We start from the raw sequence: 16,297 nt of genomic DNA, 5'->3' as shown, positions 1-16,297 counted from the left end.
CTACGCATCCATTAGGCGTAACGGCTGTGATGTACCCGTTTGGGTTTTCTATGCGGACGTACGCAAGTCTTGTCGCCCGGTAGAATTCCTCTCACATGGCCGTATCGGTGATTGATGTCGCGACCGCCTCCATTTTGCATTTCTCACCGTCCGATCGGATCACGCGCATCCTAATGCAAGATCCGACGGTATACGATGGTTCTGTAGACCCTCTGCCTTCCCTCCGCATTCTCATTACTGGAATTCCCCCCTTCGACTGTCAGTAGCACTCAAAAGTGTCGTCTCTTTGAGGGGGAAGAGAGAGAGAGAGGACATTGGCGAGATCTTGGGAGATGGAGGGCGAGGAGAACCGGAGGGAGCAGACGCCAGGTGGGGGTCTTCTCCTGTGCTTCGTGCTCTTCGCGTTGCGTGGATTCTTTTGGTGTAGGTTTTTGTGTGGTTTTGGGGCTTAGATAGTGTGTTTCCTCTTCTTGAAGGGAGCGCGAGCCATGGAGGTGGGAAGGTGTGCCACCGGTGCGGGTGGGTGTACCCCAACCCGCACCCCAGCAAGAAGCACCGGACGGCCCACCGGAAGCACTGCAGCGCGGCGGCCCCGGGGCTGTCGGATGGAGCCGCCGACGTAGCCGCAGCCGTGGAGGTGAAGAAGGCGCCTCCTGAGCAGCTCTCCGATGAGGACCCGAGGAATGTGTCTGGTACGGAGTCATAAGTTTTTACCGTTTTGTGCCTTCTGTTGCTCATCTTTTGGGGTTTGGTTGGTGCGATTGAGTTATTTTGCAGGAGAGGAGGTGGTGGAGGAGGAACCAAAGCCGGAGGGGGAAAAAGGGAGAGGAATGGACCAATCTGGAGTAGACGTCGAAGAACCGTGTAAAGGTGCGATCTTGGAGGCTGGCGCCGCCGGTATGTGGACTACGTTGTGGCGATCTTTCATTTCTTTGCTATTTTCAGCTTATACTTTCATGAGATTGTCGAGGTCTTTTGGGTGGATTGTTTATCTTTACATAGCATAGGCCAAAAGGCTTGAATATGCTATCGACGTTTGCTGTTTTGGTCTCTGTGGAATTTTATTGCGTGCCGTGTTCTCTTTATTCTTTCTTTATTTTTTTGGTTAATGGTTATCTTCTCTTATAATTAAATGGTAGAAAATTACTACCAGATTGTTAAATTGATGAACTAATAGATTTCTTTTGATTGGTAAGAAATATAAGATTATGTGATGAATTGAGTTGTAATTTAATGACTTCCTGAATTGACAGTTTTATGGATAATTTAACTGTTTGTAAATTGGAACCATCACCATCAATTCTTAACCAGTCTGCGTTTTTCATGACTCCAAGGCTTGAATTATTGAAAGGATTGACATCAGTTATTTCCTTACATGTTAGCTGTGAATTCAGCATATCTTTGTATATAACAAATTTCCTTCTTAGTTTTTGTTCAGATTTTTTTGGTGGATTTTTAATTGAACATATACTTCTTATTGTCATCTTTGACAAATTCTGCCATCATTCTATGAGTTCATAGAGATGTTTTGTACAGCTCATGTATGGCTTGTTCCGTTGTTACCTGAAGTCTTATACTTGTCCTTGGACTAGTGTAATGTGCATGATTTATGTCATATAAGCTTAACTTGCTAATCCTTTACCTTTTGTTTGGTATATGAAAAGGGTGATTTAAAATATCTTAAGAAACTACATCATGGACTGGGATTCTCTGTTGTACCTAACTGGTGCAGTGCAGCAGAGGACTGTTTGCTATGACTAGTCCTCTAGAGATCTGAAACTATTGACCAGAAGTGTGAATGTGCTGTTCCGTTGCAGTTCAAAAGAAGCTCATGAATCTTTGGTGAAATATTTAAAATGAGATTAACAATTTAAGTATGTAGATTTGAACAAGATATGTTATTCTAAAGACACTTCCTTGTAGTATAGTTCTTCTCATTTGATTTGAAATTTTCACAATGCACTGTACCAATGCAGATTATTCTCCCGAATCAGATGCTTCATGTCATGGCAACAAGGTTCCGAGTTCTGATGTGGAATCAACGGCAAGTCAACTGGATGACACAATGCACTTGGACAACGATTCAGTCACATGCCGAGGTGATAAGGTCTGTACAATGGAAGGGACGGATAGTTCATCTGAGTCCCCTTTGACCAAAGGATTTTGCCTAGATGCTTTGAAGGAGGAAATGGATAATGCTGCAGTTCAAAATATGGTAGATAGTGCTACTGTTGAAGATAATATAATCATTGGAAACTATGTAGAAGACAAATTAGATATGCAGATTCCTGGCCCGCAGATCCTACCTCATGGTTCTTGTGCTAATTCCTCGCTGACAGACTCTGAGTTTCAGAGGATAGACAAATCCATGGAGTTTAGCATTATTGTAGATCAAGCAAATGCAATAACCACACTGATTTCTGGTCTTCCTGATGAGGTTTCGGCAAATACAATGGAATTTGAATCAGTCATCTGCACTTCACCAGATGAGAAGACTGATGTTGCAGGACAAATCTCCCAAGTTCAACCATTCTGCAATGATGGGCCATCCATGGGGTTTAGCATGATTGTAGATCAAGCAAATTCAATAACCACGCTGATTTCTGGTCTTCCTGATGAGGTTTCGGCAAATACAATGGAATTTGAATCAGTCATCTGCACTTCACCAGATGAGAAGACTGATGTTGCAGGACAAATCTCCCAAGTTCAACCATTCTGCAATGATGGGCCATCCATGGGGTTTAGCATGATTGTAGATCAAGCAAATTCAATAACCACGCTGATTTCTGGTCTTCCTGATGAGGTTTCGGCAAATACAATGGAATTTGAATCAGTCATCTGCACTTCACCAGATGAGAAGACTGATGTTGCAGGACAAATCTCCCAAGTTCAACCATTCTGCAATGATGGGCCATCCATGGGGTTTAGCATGATTGTAGATCAAGCAAATGCAATAACCACACTGATTTCTGGTCTTCCTGATGAGGTTTCGGCAAATACAATGGAATTTGAATCAGTCATCTGCATTTCACCAGATGAGAAGACTGATGTTGCAGGACAAATCTCCCAAGTTCAACCATTCTGCAATGATGGGCCATCCATGGGGTTTAGCATGATTGTAGATCAAGCAAATGCAATAACCACGCTGATTTCTGGTCTTCCTGATGAGGTTTCGGCAAATACAATGGAATTTGAATCAGTCATCTGCACTTCACCAGATGAGAAGACTGATGTTGCAGGACAAATCTCCCAAGTTCAACCATTCTGCAATGATGGGCCATCCATGGGGTTTAGCATGATTGTAGATCAAGCAAATGCAATAACCACACTGATTTCTGGTCTTCCTGATGAGGTTTTGGCAAATACAATGGAATTTGAATCAGTCATCTGCATTTCACCAGATGAGAAGACTGATGTTGCAGGACAAATCTCCCAAGTTCAACCATTCTGCAATGATGGGCCATCCATGGGGTTTAGCATGATTGTAGATCAAGCAAATGCAATAACCACACTGATTTCTGGTCTTCCTGATGAGGTTTCGGCAAATACAATGGAATTTGAATCAGTCATCTGCACTTCACCAGATGAGAAGACTGATGTTGCAGGACAAATCTCCCAAGTTCAACCATTCTGCAACGATCCATCCATGGGGTTTAGCATGATTGTAGATCAAGCAAATGCAATAACCACACTGATTTCTGGTCTTCCTGATGAGGTTTCGGAAAATACAATGGAATTTGAATCAGTCATCTGCACTTCACCAGATGAGAAGACTGATGTTGCAGGACAAATCTCCCAAGTTCAACCATTCTGCAATGATGGGCCATCCATGGGGTTTAGCATGATTGTAGATCAAGCAAATCCAATAACCACACTGATTTCTGGTCTTCCTGATGAGGTTTTGGCAAATACAATGGAATTTGAATCAGTCATCTGCACTTCACCAGATGAGAAGACTGATGTTGCAGGACAAATCTCCCAAGTTCAACTATTCTGCAATGATGGGCCATCCATGGGGTTTAGCATGATTGTAGATCAAGCAAATGCAATAACTACACTGATTTCTGGTCTTCCTGATGAGGTTTCGGCAAATACAATGGAATTTGAATCAGTCATCTGCACTTCACCAGATGAGAAGACTGATGTTGCAGGACAAATCTCCCAAGTTCAACCATTCTGCAATGATGGGCCATCCATGGGGTTTAGCATGATTGTAGATCAAGCAAATGCAATAACTACACTGATTTCTGGTCTTCCTGATGAGGTTTCGGCAAATACAATGGAATTTGAATCAGTCATCTGCACTTCACCAGATGATAAGACTGATGTTGCAGGACAAATCTCCCAAGTTCAACCATTCTGCAATGATGGGCCATGCAATTTGGAGATTACTGATGGTGAACTCTTTGAGACTCCTACTCATTTATCAGCATGTGGTTATCAGATTGCATTGCCTGCTAACTCACCAGTAAATGGAAATGACCCGGAGTATCCGCATTCATTACCAATATCATCAAACATGCTTTTGGTTGAATCTACCAAGGTGAAAATTGAGTCTCTTGAAGACTCTGGGTTGGTGGAACCTGATCTTACAATTTGTGCAAATGCTGAAGCAGGAAGCAACATAGGTAGACATGTGATTGATGAGTTGTCAGTTGTAGAATCAGATAAAAATGCCAAAAGTATTTCTTCAACCTTGCAAGTTAATGTCAATGAGATGGAAAGGGATGAGTCAAAAGATGAACGCAACTGTCAGGACATGAACAGTGATAGGTCTCAGGTGGTCAATGAATTTGAATTTGAAGTTGGGGCATCAGCGAATAAGTTTGAAGGTCCGAAAGGAGAATCAGATTGGCTTAAAACACCTGAACAAGTTCCAAGTGTAAACAAGGCAATGGATTTAGATGATCGAGTACCTAATTCATGTGAAACTTGTAACCTGTACAAAGGAAAGGGTACCAACCTATCTCATGAAGGAATCTCAGCTGATAATTTGAGGGTTGCAGATTCTGCTGTCTCGCTTTCTGGTATGAGCCAATTTAGTGCAACATCTGAAATAAGTAATAATAGTCAAATTGTTAGACAAGGAACAACAGAAATAAACATTGATGCTCTGGTTGAGGATAAAAATCTTGAAATGTTTAAAGAAAATAATATGGATTTAAAAACAAATTCTCAACCTGAAGGTCATACCACAGAATTGGAGCCTCCAACCAGAGATGATATTGGAAGGACAGAATTGCAGAACAACGAGGATGTAATTGTTGCAGATAGTGTCTTAAGCTTAACCCAAGAGGATTTCAGCTTCAGGTGTTTACGTAGTGTTTTGAATAATTACTTGGATCAACAGGATGTCCAAGAAACTCCTGTAGAAAGATTCAAACAAAATGCTGATCTCGATGAAACCATTGATCAGTCTCAGAGGCAAGCAGAAACTTTTTTCAAGGAAGAAATTTCAGAGAATGGGCTTCCTAGTGAGCATTATGATATACTGTATCCCAACAAAGATGAGACTAACAAAATGGAGACTACATGTGGATATCAACTGGAACTGCAGAATGTTTTTGTGGTTGGAAGCATTAACCATGTGAGCAGTGACAAGAATAACTCATATAACCCATTTGTTACAGAAATGGATCATGTGCCTACTGCTGAAAAAGAATATAGTCTTCTCACCATACTCGAGGACGAACCAAACACAAATGAACACAGTAAAGCTGGTTTGTGCCATGATGATGAAGAAATCCTTAAAACTGAGGAATGCTCTGAATCAAAAATTGATGTGCGATCTTTTATTGGAAAACCTGGCAATGATTATGACTCAAAAACTAGTGATAGATCTGGAGTTGCTCCTAGCATCTTTTATCAGTCTTCAAAAGAGGAAGATGTTCATGACAAATCTATGCAACAAAATGAGTTTTATATTGAAATGGTAGATTACTCGATCAATTCAAACAGCCAAACCGGCAACATTGATGCAGTTTCAGAATCTGTTCCAGGTTAGAATTATATCTGTTTTTCTTTCTGTTTGATGCTAGCGGATACTTTGACATACTCTGGAAATTCATTTTATTATTTGGGAGAAACACTCTTCACATTGCTGCTTCAGGTTTATTTTAACAAACAGTCCATTCTGACAAAGAAGATCTAGGGCATTGAGATCAAGCAAAGATAGATCCAACTACTAAAGAACAGTAATGCTCATGTGATGTAGAACAGAATAGAGAGAACAGAGAAGTAGAGAGAAAGCAAGAGAGCAAGAGAGCAAGAGAAGAGTGTAAGAGACTCGAAGAGAGAAGATGCAAGCATTTTTTCATTCAAATCTGAAGTGCTTGATTTATTGACAAGCTCCACTATTCATAAGGGTTTAGGAGTATTGGTACATTTAGTGAAGACAATGATTCCCAAAACTAATCTTTTAGGGAATTAGTATGTCTTCTAGAAATCCAAAATGTGACTTCTAGGATATCTAAATAGTAAATGAGTGCATTTAGTACCAAGGGAGTCTCTAGAAAAACTAATTGATGACTTTTTGTTGATTATAAACTTTTCTAAATTTTTTTGTAAAGCTAGATAGTTCTTCATCATCATGTTTCTTCAAAATTCTAGGCGACCAAATTCAGTTGGTCTGGATCTTATTTCTAATAACACAAGGGTATACTACAAGGCAACGAAGAGGCACTAGAAAAAAAAAGGACATGGAAAAGGCTCTACATGATCCAGAGTAGAATTTCAGTGTGGTTGAATCAGCATGCCCGATAGTTGCTAGAACTTCATTCCATTTAGTGATTGTCATTAAACTACCGATCTCATATGGAGTCTTAGTTGTAGATGGTGATGCATAATTTATAATTTACAAGAGAAAAGTATTTGTCAGATGCCTAGAACTTCTGTAGGAGTCAGCATCTGTAACTCATTGTTGCAAACATTAGAAGTTGAGACTGGTGAACAAACTTTTAGTTCTCTCAGTACCATTCAATTTATTTAGTGACTTGGAAGATGTCATGGCCCCTGCAAGATTTGCACTTTGAACTTCTATGAGGTCAACACATGTGAAAGATGTTGAACTATCTATGAGGGCTTTTCTACGATAATGAACTCAAGAGTTCTAAAGTGAACTGTTGTGTTTTGGACATGGCCATCGTCATCGAGTTATTTGAAATTTAATCATAATTCTTTTTTCTTTTTAAGGGTCTTTTACCTGTTTCAAGAACTATTCTTTACCACTTCTATTTCAGATGGAGCAATACCATCCTTGAGTAGTGCAATGGAGGAAGGGTCCAATTTTGATGCAGAAGTTTCACCACCCACAGATTCTCTCGTCACTAGGGATCTACACACTTCTGATCCAACAACAGAAGGTGCTACTCACAAAAGCAATCTCGATCACAATGATACATTGGAAGAACCTTCTGATCCAGCAGCAGACTCTCTCGCCACTAAGGATCTACACACTTCTGATCCAGCAACAGAAAGAACTATTCACAATCTCGATCACAATGATACATTGGAAGAACCTTCCTTGATACCCCTTGTGGAGCCAGAGCAGAAATCAGATTCTATTGAGAACAAATCAGTCCATGATTCCAAAGATGAACCGGAAGGAAGAAATATCAAAGACGAGAACACTGCCGGCAAAGTGCCAGACTCGAATGCTGGAAAACCACATGTTATGCTGAAGAATCTCCTTGCTGAAGCAGAACTTGAGAGTAAACAGGAGGCAACCGGCAGCCAAGGGTACAATGCATCACCGTCGTCCAAGAGAAGTTGTGGGGGTTCACAAGATGATGGACAATCACTGAGAACAGCAATATCCGATGGGCCCCTCGATACTCAAGCAGATCACAGGGAATGGAACTCTCCTGCTAGGCTCCCTGTGACCAAGCATGAGAAGAAGAAAGCAAAAGGAAGGCAATCTTGGGTACCATTCATTTGCTGTCCCTCTGTGAACTGAGTTCATATGCAGGAAATGGAACATTGTTGTCATTCTCTATCCTATTTCTATCGAAAATGAGATATCAAGATATTGCAACTTAGTTGTAAGTATTAGACCTAGATAACATGATACTCTTCTTTTCGCTTTGTTTTTTTGTAAAATCCAGTTGATAATTCACTCCATTGTTATTTGGCATCAGTTTCTTTATGTGATAAATGTCGGTACACAAGTATTTGGTGAGTGGCTTCAAATGTTAAGTCTTTGATTAGAATGAAATCGAGTAGTTTATATCTATTTCTTTGCAAGGATTAGACCCCCCCCTCTTGTTCTTTCCTTATGTTGTTTAGGTTGAAACCTATTTGAGGTTTGCTTAACAATGATTCTTGTGGAGCTAACTAGATACCAGTATGGGATTCTCATATTAAGGTGAATGGAACTCTAAATAACTTATAGATTTTTAAATATTAATCCAAATATATTTAGGTTCTAATGATGATAATGGACCTACCATAGTCTAATGAATCAACTCAGTTACTTTCCACAATCTTTTTGCATCATATTAGTCAACAATTGTACTTTCAAATCCAGTAGGACTATATCTGGTGTCAAAAAAGGCAAATATATATGTTCTCTCTTGCACTCATAACAGCTCAAATTTAAGTGGCTGCAGAGGCAGTGTGACCAGAAAGGTAATAAAAATGTTCTCTCTTGCTGACCTCTTCAGCGTGAACACCACAAAGAATGCAGCAAAGGAAGCATAACGATCCAATTTTGGTGGATGAAAATACAAAAACCAACCACGATGGTAAATTGTCACTTTAAAACCTTACAACACTGTAATTGTCCCCTACAGATGGTTGGACCATCACTTGATACCATCTCATGCATACAAAAGTTTTCATGCCAAGTAAAAAGATCAAAGGAATCTCAATGTATCTCGAATGGTCATAGGTAATGTTGTTAGTGACTTCACCCGTTCGTCCCTGTCGCCTGCTGCAGATTGCCTAGTTTCCTGCTTTCTGTAGATTATTACCAAAAGCAAGTCGAGGGGTCATTCATGTGCATTTGCAGCATTAATTTCATGGTTGTTTAACTTTCTAAGATAAAGAGTACTTACGCTGGCTTCCGTTGGCTCTAATTTGCTCATTTTAGCAAAGATGTTGCTGTAAAATTTGGCATCTTTCTTGTTGTATTCCTTCATCTTCTCCTTCAAAGTTTTGTATTCCAATTTCACATCCCTATATGATGACACAACCATGAGTGGACCAAGTATCGATAGTGAATGTCTATACTCGAACAGTAACATCAAAAAATATTTTCACCCTTGGCAAACCTGTTATCAGGATCAATTTCAAGTGCTTTCTTAATGTCCAACTCCGCAAGATCAAAGTCAGCGAGCTGGATATAAGCTTGGGCCCTCCTATACAGGGCCTTAACATTTCTGCTCTCAGTCTCCAGCACCTAGATTTGCAATCGCTCATACTTAGTATACATACAAAATGAAGGACTACTCCATATCGGTCAATTCAACACATATGATGAGCTGAGATAGCGATCAATACCTTCGTGCAGAGCTTTTCTGCCTCTTTGTAATCTTTGAGCTTCAATTTGCAGGCTGCATTGTTGAGACTGCATATGGCTTTCAGTGCTTTGGATTGCTTCTTTTCCTCTTCACTGAATGAGCTGTCATGCTCGATGAACTTTGAACCCTGGACACAAAGAATAACAAAAGAGATAAGTGACAAATATCAAAATAATTATATGGGACAAAGAGACAAGAAACTGATGAAATACATAAAACAAAACCTTTTCGTATCTCTTGGAAGCTCTCATATATTTGCCCATTTTGAACAGTGCATTTCCCTCTTCTTTCTTTTTAGCAGCTGCTTCAATCTTCTCTGCAGTGTTCATGTCCCATGACTCTTTCTCCTGAAGATATATGTTGTGAGATTCGTTTGTTTCCAGAACTAGAATGTGTTGATCAAATATGTAAGTTTGGGAAGTGATACACACCTTTACAAATGATACAAGCTCAACCTCATAAATAACAGTGGAGTTGGCAGGAACCACAGCAAGGTCCTGCTTTGATTCAGTGGACAAGAAGGCATATTCAGGTGGAATTGTCACCAAAGCAATCTCTCCCTTATTCATCGTCATCACTGCTTGGTCAAGACCTTCGATAACTTTTTCTGTCAAAAATATCATGAATCAACCATTCCTATTTTCATTGGCAGTTGATGCAGACCCAAAAAGGAAAAAAAAGGACAAAATGATAATAATACCTTCAGCAGTCTTGAACTCAAATGGTTCCTGCTCATCATGACCCTTCTTCACAAAAATTGTCCCATCTTGTAGTTTCCCAATCAGTTTCACTGGAGATACCAAACTAAAAATGCATCAGATGTCAACCTAAAGGGAACCAAGTCATATGACTTGTGAATCACTACCTGTCACAACTGCTCCTTCATTTGGGTGATCATAACCTTCTCCTTCCTTGAGGATCATTTTAATGATCTTCTTGTCATCCCCTATCTGTGTAACAGTCTTCCAAGAGACTAACTCAAGCTCCACATAAAGATTTGCATTTGGTGGCACGGCACCTTCGTCTCCAGAAGCTGGTCTACCTTTCTCACCAAACGCATCTGTCCTCCAAAAGCACATCAAACATAATTGCTAAGATTAAAGTTTATAACAATTTATCCATAGTTAAACTACAAAATTAGTCTGATTAACTTACATTGTGGTTTCACAGTGAGAAGCACCTTTTCAGCCCTCTTCATAGTCTTTACAGCTTTAGCTAGTGCAGGACAGAAGAGACCTAACCCCAGGAACATATTCCAGTAAGCAAATAAGACCAGCATTCCAAAACCACAGTTCGTTCATACTATACCAACCATCTTTAACGGTAAATTCTACTCCCTCTGATTTTGAGATAACAGTTCCATCCTCAAGCCGGGCTTCATATTTCACTAAAGATACAGAAGATATTGCCAATTTTAGGTTTATAAAGCACACATACAACAACGAACCAGTTTTCAAGGACAACAGAATGTACCGAGCACTTCATCTAAATCTTTTGGATTCTCCCACTTTTCTCCTTCCTTGAGGATCTTCTTGAATATACCACCATCTTTGCATATGTCCTTGACACTACACCATGACAGTAGCTCCACATCAAATTGGAGAGTGGCATTCGGTGGGATAGTGGGAGGAGAACCATGTTCACCATAAGCCAATTCCGGAGGAATGGTGAAGATGGCATTTTCACCCTTCTTCATGGTTTTAATACCTTGATCCCATCCCTTTATGACTTGACCTAAAAGAAGGAAAGTGCAAATAAGAGGCTTACGCAATTGATTTCTTGACAGAGGTTCCAATACATGCTGGTAACTGAGGTGTGCAGAACAGGAAGCATGCAGAAAGTGCAAGCAATAGAAGTTGTGAACAGCTCATAGTCACTCTTCTGGTGCTGTTGATGCATATGTGCAGCAGACATTAGGCATAGTAGACAGCAAACACCCAAAGTAACTATCGAGTTTCCAGAAAAGGCAACTATTCATCATATCTTAGATAGCAACGAGCATGGTAGCATTCCTTTGGAGAATCTATGACCACGAAATGAGCAGAAGCAAGTCTATAAAGACAAAAGCCCACCTTGACCGAGCTTGAACTTGAACGGCGTACCCCGATCACGGCTCGAGTCGAACTTGGTCCCATCGAGCAGAGTCCCAGTGTAGTGCACTGCGATCCAAAACCACAAAGGTCAGGTTTTTCGTCATCCCAAAACTCACTCGCCAAAACCAACGAAAGGAAAAGAAGAGCAAAACACGCTACTTTTCACCAAAGCTCGACAACCCATGTACCTTCAACTTCGTCGCCGGCCTCTGGCACGTTCCACCCGTCCCCCTTCTTGACGAGCTTCTTCTTGAGCCCCTGCTTGCCGATCTCCTTCTCCTCGCCGATCTCGAACGAGGGGTCCTCGTCGGGGAGATCCATCAGGCCGTCGTCCGCCGCCTCCTCGGTACCCGGGAGATCGAAGTCTTCCTCCTCCATGACGGCGGCTCGGCGCAGAGATTAGGGCAAGGGGATTGGTTTCGGACAACGCGGGCGATCGAACCGGATGGGGGCGGATAAAGACGAGAAATTTATAGTGAGCAGCAAAGCAGAAGGGCTTCTAGAGACTTCTGAAGGGCGAGTGAAGCGTTTCCCATTCGACCGCTTCTATGTATACAAAGATTATTCATTTTTATATATTTAATAAAACATTAATATTTTTATTTTATTTATCTAATTTAATGTTTATGATTGGCCGGAATAGACGATTGTAATCGATGTATTTACTCGTTACTAACCTTTTTTTTTTTTTTTTCTTATCCTTCACATATGCCTTATACAAAACAGTTAATTCTAGATTTAAATTCGTTGTTGTACTTCCTATAATGAAAGAAGGGCGATTTTTCTAAAAGAAAGCTTCTATCACTTTTTTTTTATAATGCCGCCTCACGTTTTCTGTTTTTTTATTCAGTATTTTTATTTTTTTTTAATATTTTTATGTTTCATTGTGAGATATCATTATTTTGATTCTTTTATTTTCGTCCTATCGTGATCATTTCCGACCATGATCAATATAGATATCAAATATGAAAATTAAGAATAATGATATGATATTAGAAAAGTAAAAATTTGAAGAGCTTTTATAAGAAAATCAATCGTGATAAAAGGAGTTTACTATTCATAATCTTTTTTACTATTTATAATCCCTTAAAAATAATAAAATATTATTTTTTATTATTTATAATTTTAGTATTATCGATTTTATTTTATTTTTTCCTACAATCCCTTATTTTATTATGCTCCCTATCGTCACCATCACTATTAATATTGCTACGTTGCTTATCATCGTTATCAAAAGTCATCCTCCAAAGAGGAAGAAAAAAAAAATAGGAGGAAGATGGAGAAGATGAGAAACAAGAAAATGATATTTATATTTATTTATAAAAAATAATTTTAAAATAATAAAAAAAAATAAAAAAAATATAATTTATATATGAATCCAACTTGATCAATATATGTCTAACATAATCCAATCCACATACTGAATCGGGTGTGACATGGTTTGGCCAACATGGTTCGGGCATCGGACAAGAATGATCAGATATTGCATCAAAAAGATCAGATGTTGTGGGAGGTCAGCATGTTGATCGGGCAACACACTGAAGGAGAGGACCAAGTGTCGAAAGTTCAAACGAAGCGTCGGATGAACCAATGATATGCTGAACAACATAAGATTTGTGTTTGTAATCGGTCGTGTCTTGATCGAAGTATGTTATGTCGTAATTGAGTTAGTTTTGAGTGTAACTATGCTAACTCAATTAGGGGCCCATTGGACCTGTTCTGGGGTTGAGTTAGGCTCATTGAGAGGCCTATTCAATGACCCAAAGTTGGGTCAAGCAGTGGTATCGCTAGAACAAGCGGTGGAATCACTTGTGAGCTGGAAAAATACGAAATGTACTTCTTACAAAAGACCCGATAGTGGTACCGTTAGTATCAAGTGGTGGTACCACCCAAGCATAATCTTCCATACTATGTCAGGTGGTGGTACCGCCCAATGTCAGTACTGTAGGTGGTGGTACCGCTTAGTGTTAGTACTATAGGCGGTGGTACCTCCAATACCTCGAAAACCCGAGGATTTAAATTTTGGCTCCAAATTTTGAAGTCATTTAGGGTCTATAAATATCCTACTAATTCCTGCTTAGGTAAGCAAGAAAAAGAGTAGAAAGGGGAAAAGTATACTTAAGAAAAAAATATGTAATCTCTCTTGAGTTATTGAGTCCGTTCCTCGTAAAGTTAGAAGTTTTGTAAGGGAGGAGTGAGGTTTAAAAGAGAGGTGTAAAGGTTCTCTTCTGAGCCTATAAAAAAGAGAAATATTGTAAAGAGGGTAGATAGTCTTTGCTCGTTGAAAGAAGATCGTTAGTGAATGCCGATGGCATCGACGGAAGATGAATAAGGAGTGGACATAGGTCGCAATGACCGAACCACTATAAATTCGGTATGCAATTTTTGTTCTGCTTTTCATTATCATTCCTTATTGATTTAACTACTACTACTCTTACTTACACTCTAAGTTAAAAACATATTTCTCATACAGCTTCATCAAACGAATTTTTTCAAACCGACGTTTTTATCGAAAGCACTAATTCACGCCTCCTGTTAGTGTCGTTTACGATCCTAACAGTTGGTATCAAAGCTAAGTTTCTCTCTATTGGTTTAACACCCAAGAGAGACTAAATGATTTTTTTCGATAATCTAGAGGGTTATTCTATCACTCGTCCTCCTATGTTCAATGGGATAGACTATATGTATTGAAAAATACGTATAAGAGTTTTCTTGCTTTCTATGGATTTAAAATTATGGAATACCATTGAATTTGGTTTTTGAAAACCATCTAAACCTATGAATAAATGGAATGACTTCGAGAAAAAATCGTTTTCCTTAAATGCTAAAGCTATGAATGCTTTATTTTGTGTTTTAGGCAAAAATAAGTTTAATCGTATTTCTATATACGAAATTGCATAAGACATTTGACAAACACTTAAAATTACATATAAAGGCACAAGTAGAGTTAAAGAGTTTGAAATTAATTTTTTGATACATAGTTTTTAATTGTTTCAAATGAACCAAGCAAAACTATTAGAGACATGGATATCCGTATATCCTCAATAGTTTGGAAGCATTTGGTAAAAGTTTTTGGAATCTTGAGCTTGTTAATAAAATTTGATGATATCTCCCTAAAAGTTGGATCCAAAAGTAATTGCTATTCAAGAAGCAAAGGACTTGAACTGTTTTCTTTTTGAAGAACTTATAAGGTCATTAATGACCTATGAAATAACTTGTATGGCACGTGATGAACATAAAAATAACTTTCCAAAGAACAAAAAAGATTTAACTCTTAGAACAAAAGAAGACCACTCAAGCGAAAGCTCAAGTGATGATGATAACTTTGTACTCATCATAATAAAATTTAAAAAGTTCATAAAACAATAATCAAAGAAAAAGAATGAACTTAAAAAGAATATAATAACTTATTACAAATGCAAAAGACTAGGGCACCTCGGAAGATGAGAAGCAAAAGGATGCTGGTTCAAAGAAAAAGAAATTATTGAAGGTGACTTGGGACGAATCAAGTGCATCGGAAGATGAGAAGCAAACCAATGAACACGAAATGATGAACTATGTTTTGATGGCTCTCGACGATGAGGTAAGTGACTTAACTGAAACTCCTTTACCTTATAATGAATTACTTGATATATTTCATGAGTTGTTTGATGGTTTTAAATTAGTTAGTAAGAAATATAAAATACTAAAAAAGGATCATGCTTCTCTCTCTAGTAAATTTAAAAAATTAAAAAATGAGCATGATAATTGCATGTTAACCTCTTGTACTCAATGTGAAGAGTTAAAATTAGTCAAAAAGAAAATTTTACTATTATAATAATTTTTAAAAAAAATTAAAATTGGTAGCAAATCATTTGACATGATTCTTGCTAATAAATATCATATACTTAGAAAGGAAGGAATTGATTTGTGAGTAACACTCAACAAAAGCCTAACTACTTTTGTTAAAAGCCTAACTACTAGATGTGGATATTTTACTTATAAATGTTCATTTAAAAAGTTTGACTTATATAAATTAGTTTGGGTTCCTAAAAGAATCATGAATAACTTTATATTGAATGATAAGATAGGTATATCTAATCATGAGGGACCCAAAGTTAAATGAGAACATAAAGCAAACCCACCTTTTTTTTTTTAGAAATGTCTACACTCGAAAGCTAGGATAAAAAATGATATTTTGATAATAGATACTTAAGACATGACCGGAGATCCAAAACACTTCACAAAACTCACTAGTCGAAACAATAATAATAAAAGAAAGATAATTATAATTAGAATTATTGATAATAAATCTTTTGATTAAAGATGTTTTATTTTTTTATTGTGTTATACTATTGATCTTAGTCATGACAAAACTTATTTTTTGATTTTAACCGATGATGTTATTTTTATGAATCTCTCGAACTAAGAAAGTGATTTTGATGATTTGACAAATTAAATTTGAATGAGTTTTATTTAAATCTTTCATTTGATACTTAAGATTTTTTTGTGAATCAAGATCTCTTATTTGATCACCTATATTTCTTTTTGCTATTTACTAAAAAGAATATTTATCCAAATGAATCATGATTTTTCTCTCGATTTTTTGGAATTCATGACTTAGGATTTGGTTTGAAGATCATTTACTATTTGATCTCATAATATTTATTTTTTTATTTATTAAAAAAGATTTATCAAAATGAGTCA

The 16,297-nt window shown here is 38.0% G+C and overlaps 2 protein-coding genes across 2 annotated transcripts; one reads left to right on the top strand and one right to left on the bottom strand.

Moving 5' to 3' along the window:
* Nucleotides 1-258: 258 nt before the first annotated feature.
* Nucleotides 259-8,134, top strand: LOC104000095 (uncharacterized). Its single transcript, XM_065128043.1, has 5 exons — nucleotides 259-369; nucleotides 477-692; nucleotides 778-897; nucleotides 1,977-5,999; nucleotides 7,239-8,134. Exons 1-5 carry the CDS (start codon nucleotides 333-335, stop codon nucleotides 7,952-7,954), a joined length of 5,112 nt encoding a protein of 1,703 aa, XP_064984115.1. The 5' UTR covers nucleotides 259-332; the 3' UTR covers nucleotides 7,955-8,134.
* A 544-nt stretch (nucleotides 8,135-8,678) lies between these two features.
* LOC104000094 (70 kDa peptidyl-prolyl isomerase) lies at nucleotides 8,679-12,149 on the bottom strand. The gene is made up of 13 exons (XM_009422037.3): nucleotides 11,800-12,149; nucleotides 11,591-11,677; nucleotides 10,992-11,252; nucleotides 10,831-10,905; nucleotides 10,674-10,754; nucleotides 10,384-10,578; nucleotides 10,219-10,308; nucleotides 9,950-10,125; nucleotides 9,743-9,865; nucleotides 9,499-9,645; nucleotides 9,270-9,397; nucleotides 9,054-9,174; nucleotides 8,679-8,955 (listed from the first exon to the last, which is right to left on the bottom strand). The coding sequence occupies exons 1-13, from the start codon at nucleotides 11,987-11,989 to the stop codon at nucleotides 8,941-8,943; spliced, it is 1,689 nt and encodes a 562-aa protein (XP_009420312.2). The 5' UTR covers nucleotides 11,990-12,149; the 3' UTR covers nucleotides 8,679-8,940.
* Between the last annotated feature and the right edge of the window lie 4,148 nt (nucleotides 12,150-16,297).

The sequence above is a fragment of the Musa acuminata genome, chromosome BXJ2-10, assembly GCF_036884655.1.
Source record: "Musa acuminata AAA Group cultivar baxijiao chromosome BXJ2-10, Cavendish_Baxijiao_AAA, whole genome shotgun sequence".
In the NCBI taxonomy this organism is placed as follows: Eukaryota; Viridiplantae; Streptophyta; class Magnoliopsida; order Zingiberales; family Musaceae; genus Musa; species Musa acuminata.
This window is presented reverse-complemented; position numbering and strand designations above follow the sequence as displayed.